The sequence below is a fragment of the Camarhynchus parvulus genome, chromosome 9 (genome assembly GCF_901933205.1).
Source record: "Camarhynchus parvulus chromosome 9, STF_HiC, whole genome shotgun sequence".
NCBI classification, from domain to species: domain Eukaryota; kingdom Metazoa; phylum Chordata; class Aves; order Passeriformes; family Thraupidae; genus Camarhynchus; species Camarhynchus parvulus.
Genome location: NC_044579.1, coordinates 8385158 through 8390841, shown reverse-complemented (window position 1 = coordinate 8390841; position 5684 = coordinate 8385158). Strand labels below are relative to the sequence as shown.

The 5684-nt window shown below is 62.9% G+C and overlaps 2 protein-coding genes across 3 annotated transcripts; one reads left to right on the top strand and one right to left on the bottom strand.

Moving 5' to 3' along the window:
* Positions 1-789: 789 nt before the first annotated feature.
* Positions 790-2577, top strand: THPO (thrombopoietin). Its single transcript, XM_030954811.1, has 5 exons — positions 790-802; positions 1587-1714; positions 1798-1884; positions 2090-2254; positions 2352-2577. Exons 1-5 carry the CDS (start codon positions 790-792, stop codon positions 2532-2534), a joined length of 576 nt encoding a protein of 191 aa, XP_030810671.1. The 3' UTR covers positions 2535-2577.
* Positions 2578-3001: 424 nt separating this feature from the next.
* Positions 3002-5389, bottom strand: POLR2H (RNA polymerase II subunit H). Of its 2 annotated transcripts, XM_030954344.1 has the most exons (5): positions 5261-5389; positions 4837-4920; positions 4083-4176; positions 3650-3733; positions 3040-3539 (listed from the first exon to the last, which is right to left on the bottom strand). In XM_030954344.1, the coding sequence occupies exons 1-5, from the start codon at positions 5331-5333 to the stop codon at positions 3422-3424; spliced, it is 453 nt and encodes a 150-aa protein (XP_030810204.1). In that variant the 5' UTR covers positions 5334-5389; the 3' UTR covers positions 3040-3421. The 2 variants fall into 2 exon arrangements, with proteins under 2 accessions (XP_030810205.1, XP_030810204.1); XM_030954345.1 differs by lacking the exons at positions 3650-3733; positions 4083-4176 and having other exon boundaries at positions 3002-3539.
* Between the last annotated feature and the right edge of the window lie 295 nt (positions 5390-5684).

Sequence of the window (5684 nt, the reverse complement as noted above, 5' to 3'; positions counted from 1 at the left end):
CCCTGCTGAAACAGCCCTGGGGCCATGCACTAGGCATGACCCCTGTGATCCATAGCCCTCTCCAGCCCAGAGGGATCCCATGAACCACAGCCATCCCGGGGGTCTCCAGCTCCCTGAGTCACCTCCGGTGGATGCAGGGGTCAGAGCATGCCTCTGTGTGAGGGTCAGCAGGGATGGGGTCTAACTGGTAAAGGTTACCATGGATGAAGTCCACCTCTGGGAGAGAGTCACCAGGATTTTGGTCCAGCTCTGGGGTGGTTTTGTACCTGGCTGCCATAGCTAGGAGCAGGACTTAATTAGCGCTCATGTTCCTGGGGCTGTCCAGTGCAGGATCACTGACACCATCTCTTCTGCAGGTGCCAGGGCCACCCTCTACCCGTGGACAGGCCCAGCTGAGGCGCTGAGGTGCTGGCCGCTGAGCGCTCAGGCCCGGGGCCAGGTGAGCAGGCACGGAGGGCGCCCAGGGACGCCCTTCCCGTGCCCCGAGCCAAGGGAGGAAGCGGCCGGAGGCAGGAAGCCTTCCCCCGGGCCCGGGGCCCCCGCTGCGATTTTGCTGGAAGGTCAGGGCGACACAACAGGAAATCGTGCTGCCTCGGCGGGGCGGCCAGGCCGGAGGCGCGGGGCCGCGCTGAGCTGTCCCGGGGCCGCCGCCGGCTCCGGCCTCTGTCCTGGCCGGGCGGCCCGCGGGGAACCCGCGCCACCACTGCCCTCCATGGAAGGGGGACGGGAGCCAGGGAGCAGCTGCCGGCCCCAGGGTGGAAGATGCAGGGCCGAAGCCCCCAGCCGAGCATGGAGCTGAACAGTGAGTGTGTGGCTAAAGGGGGGACCGGGTGCGCAGGAAGGGACTGTGGGTACTGTGGCCCAACAGCCAGAGCGTCCCCTGCACGATGAGTCCCACAGCTGGGCACCAAACCCCAAGGGTGGCTCTGGGCTAGCTGGACCAGCATGTGAGGGCAACCAAGCATCTCTCCATGCCCATCGTAGGTAAACAGGCTGCACTGAGGATTTCTTGTGTAGTGCCAGGGCAGGCAGTGAGGCAGGCAGGAGGCTGCAGAGAGGGCATGGAGAAGCTGGCAGGGTAGGCATTTGCTGGGCACAGCGGTGTGCAGTGGCACTGAGGAAGGCAGAGCTGGCAGGGGAGCGCTCAGCCAGGGCAGCGGCCAGGAGCAGATGTTCCCTGTGGGACACTGCAGGCCGGGATTCCCCGAAGTGCACATGACGCCTGGAACTGCTCTTGGCAGGGATCCGGAGGGCTGGCCCTGGTCTGCACAGGGAGTACAGCCCTGCTTCCCTGCCTGGAGCGCGGCCGAAAAACCTGGCAGACGTGGCTGTGCGGCCCCTTGGCACACAGCGCCGGCACGGAAAGAGCGGCTCTCCCCCGTGAGCACCGGCACCCCTCGCTGGCTGACCGGAGAGCAGCACCGGGCCCTCCTCAGCCTCTCACACCGCCCCCTGCACCCCCTCTGCAACCCCTCTGCGGGGCCATCAGGACCACCAAAGGGCTGGGGAGAGGACTGCAGGTGGCTCTGGGCTGGCACTGCCCAGGGAGGCTGGCACAATGCACAAGGCAACCCTATCTCCTCCAGGACTGCTCCTCCTCACATCCTTCCTCCTGCACGTGAAAGAGGACCGTGCCAGCCCAACACGGCTGGTCTGTGACAACAGGCTCATCCAGAAGTACATCGTGGAGGCCAAGGACATGGAAAAGAAAGTGGTGAGGATAAGAGTCCCCACAAAACCCAAGACCAGGGACATGCACAGTTCCTGGCACCTCACCTTGACATCTCTCCTCACTAGGGCCAGTGCCAGGCCCTGCCTGCACTCAGGTGCCCTGCAGTGCTGCCCTTGGTGGACTTCACTTTCCAGCAGTGGAAATCCAAATCGGTGAGAGGGGCTGGGAGGAGGGTGCTGGCACTGGTGTGCTAACAGGACTGGAGAAGGAACCTTGGGTTGGCAGAAGCACCGGAAATGCTGAACAAGATGCTTGTAGGCATATCTGGTGGCACAGGGAGGGTAGAGGACTCCATCCAGACCTAAGGTGAGCACAGAAAGCAACGAGGCCCTGGGGGGTCACTGTCTGCTCCCCCAGAACGAGACCAAGCGGCGGGAGATCCTGTGTGACCTGGCCCTGCTGCTGGGCGCTGCAGCAGGGGCCCAGGGCCAGGTGAGCGACGAGTGCGGGGCCAGGCAGCTGAGCCAGCTTTACCGACACGCCAACTCCTTCTTCCTGCTCCTGCAGACCTTCAGCTGGGAGGTGAGACCTCCCCACACGAGCCAGACCACCCTGGCACAGGTGCCAGCTGGGCTGGCTTGGGTGCAGCGGTGTTTGTCACCCTCTGTCCCACTCTCAGGCAGGGCACTGGGAGCCCAGCTGCTCCCCACACTCCATGGAGCAGACCCACATCTCCAGCATTTTCCTCACCTACCGGCAGCTGGTACAGGGCAAGCTGCGCTTCTTCTTCTACGACCTGGCCAAGGCCTCGTGCAAGCAAGGAGCGGGGGACAGCAGAGACCCTCCATGTGAGGCCCAATGAGGCTGCACACAGGGTTCAACCACAAAGCAATGCTGGAGCAATCCTGCAGGACACTCAGCTGTGTTCTGGGTGCCCAGGAAGATGCCCACAGGGAAAGGGTTGGCACCTGTTCCTCAAGTCTTCACAACCGTGCAGTGCGTGGAGGCAAAGAGTGACACTCATGTGCCAGCAGGCACAGGCCCTGCTCCCAGCTGGGCAGGCCATCTACTGTGAATGCTTTTTGATTAAAGAGCTATTTTTCTAAAGAGCTGTGTGTATCCTTGTGCCTGGGGCAGAAGCCAGCTTGTCAGGGACATGCTCTCAGTTCTGCCCAGTGCCCGCTCCCAGCCACAGCAGCTGCCAGTGCTGCAGGATCCCCTGGCATGGCCTGAGCCACCACTCCTCCTCTCTGCACCCATCTGCCACAGGTTTGGACTCCCCATCCTTTAGGAAGTGCCATCCTTAGCCCCTGTGCAGGTGTATCCACTCCCTGCCAGCCTCGTCTCTCAGCAAGCAGAGCCAGGTGTACAAAACATCCCAGTTTAATCAAACCCAAGGCAGCCTGCCTCAGGATGGCTCCTGAGGGAATGGCACCCAGAGGCAGGCAGGCAGCTGTCCCAGTCTGGTTGCTCCTGGCCAGAGCCAGGGCTGTTGAGCACAGGTGAAGGTGAGGAGATGCCATCAGGCAAGACTGGAGCACTCAGCATGGTGTCCACTCAGATGTCAGGCACCTCTCTCCTCACAGACAGAGATGTGGATCCCAGCAGGAGTCAGAAGACACTGGGATGAGGAGGGGGACTGCTCCTGCCTCCTCAGCTCTGAAGAGGCTGGGCAGCATGGATGCTGGAGCAGAATGTGGGCTCTCAGGGCTCCAGCTGGATGTCTGTGGGGCAGCCCATGGAGGTGTTCTAGAAGGCCAACTTCTTCATCAGCAGGTAAACACGAGAGTCCACCTCAAACCCGTGCAGGTTGTTCGCGTCTCCCTGCAGCCGCATGAGCAGCCCCCCGTAGGACACGTAGGCAGAGCTGAGGTGGGAGGAGAGCAGTAGTGAGAGCAGGGAATCCCATGGGAGAGCCGAGCCCAGATCCCAGCACTCCCATCCCAGGGCACTGTGTCCCCCTCTCGAGGCACTCACAGGCGCGTGGCCGCCTCCGTGGAGGTCTCGTCCCCCTCGATCCGGTACACCTTGCCGTACATCACGTACTCAAACTGGTCTGCCCTGCAACAGCACAGCCTCAGGTCAGCAAGGAACCCAACCTGGCCGTTCCCCCAGCTCAGTGTCCTCTGGGAGAACGCACCTCCCAGTAACAGAGGCAGTTAGACTGGAAAAGACCTCCCAGATCATCAAGTCCAACCTGCGACTGAACATCACTTCATGGCATGAGTGCCACATTCAGCCTTTCCTTAAACAATTCTAGGGATGGTGACTCCATCATCCTCCTGGGCAGCCATTCCAATGTTTAATCACCCCCTCCATGAAGAAATTCCTCTTAGTGCCCAGCCTGAAACCTCCAGCCTCAGCACTTCACTGTGTCCCTGTTTCCGCCCGTCCCAGCTGTGCCCTGTACCTGGAGGGCCGATCATCCGTGGGGTTGTACTCGCCGTCGTCCAGGGTGCCGTCCTCATACAGGGTGCTGGCGATGACCAGGCGGAATTTGTCCCCTGCAAGGAGGCCAGAGCAGCAGTGAGAAGGTCAGAGCACAACCAGAGCAGCAGCACACACAGCCAGAACTCAGGGGGTGGCAAAGGGCCACTCTGGCAGGGGGTGCTGAACAAGCTCTGTCCCTGCTGCCAGTCCTCCAACAGGGCTGTGAGGAATGTGTGAAAGGTCACACTGGACCCTGTGTGTCCTTGTTCCCCACATCACGGAGGACACCAGAGCCACAGGGACACCACTGCTGGTGTTTTCAGGGGACACAAGAAGATATCCACTTATATCCCCCCAGAGAGCTTAGCTGGACCCTTGGGCAGGTACATGAGCATCAGCTTCAGCCCTTCTGTGTTTCATAAAGGGTAATATTCTCTTTTTCACACATTCAGTGTATTTAGCTGCAGAAGTTAATTTCAGGAGGTCTCCCTTAAAGCCTGGTTACCACCAGCTGAAGTAGCTTCCCCAGACAGCATCTGTGGGGAAAGGGACAGAGGGAGGTGAAGCAGAAACCCAGCTCAGCCTCAGTACCCTGAGAGTGCCCTGAGCCTCCTGTCACTTGGGGACAACACAAGGGAGCCTGAGGCAGTTTATTCCATGATCACAGCAATTCCCGACCCCACCCTCTCTAACCTCGCCCACCCAAGCCGACACGGGCTGTGCCAATGGCTCACCGAGATCCACGGGGTAGATCTGGATGTTCACGTCCAGGATGAGATCCATCTTGAAGGACTCGCTCTCGCAGTGCAGGCGCGACACTGGGGAGAGCAGCAGGGTCAGGGACAAGGACACAGAAGCTCCCCGAGGGCTGGGTGGGAATAGGGTCATCTTCCCAGCCCAGGCTGGCACCGGAGCCGTTTTCGGTGGGCTCGGGACGGATGCCAGAGGCCGGCAGCCGACGGAGGTGTGCACAGGCAGGGAGAGGAACACGGTGGGGCGAGGAATGCACGCCACAGGGCCCGCGGGGCGGCACAGCAGCCGGGCCGGGGAAGCCCCGGGGAAGGGGGGCGCTCCGGGGGCCGCCAACACGCGGAGGGACCGGCGCCGGCGGGAAGGGCGGACGGGGGAGCGGGAGAAGCGGGCCGGGGCCCCACTCACCGCGGTCGAACTTCTTCCCCTCGGGGTCGATGTCCTTCACGTCGAAGATGTCCTCGAAGAGGATCCCGGCCATGGCAGCGACTCGGCTCCCGCTCCCGGCGCCGCTCCCGCCCGGCGCGCACTGATGACGCAACGGCACCGCCACGGCCGGGCGGAAGCGGCTTCACGGTGGGCGGGGCCCGTCCCCGCCAGGACCGGCGGGAGCGCGCGCCGTGCCCGTGCCCCCGCCCCCGCGCGCGGCCGGCAGGGGCGCCGCGAGGCCGCGGATGGAGCCGCGCGCCACGGCCCCGCCCCCGGCACCGAGCGGGCACCGCAGCGCCCCCGCGCGGCGGGAACCGGCACTCCCGGGAGGGGTCCGGGGGGTCCCGGGAAAGATCTGAGGTGTCCCGAGCGGGGTCAGGTATGTCCCGGAGGGAGTCAGAGA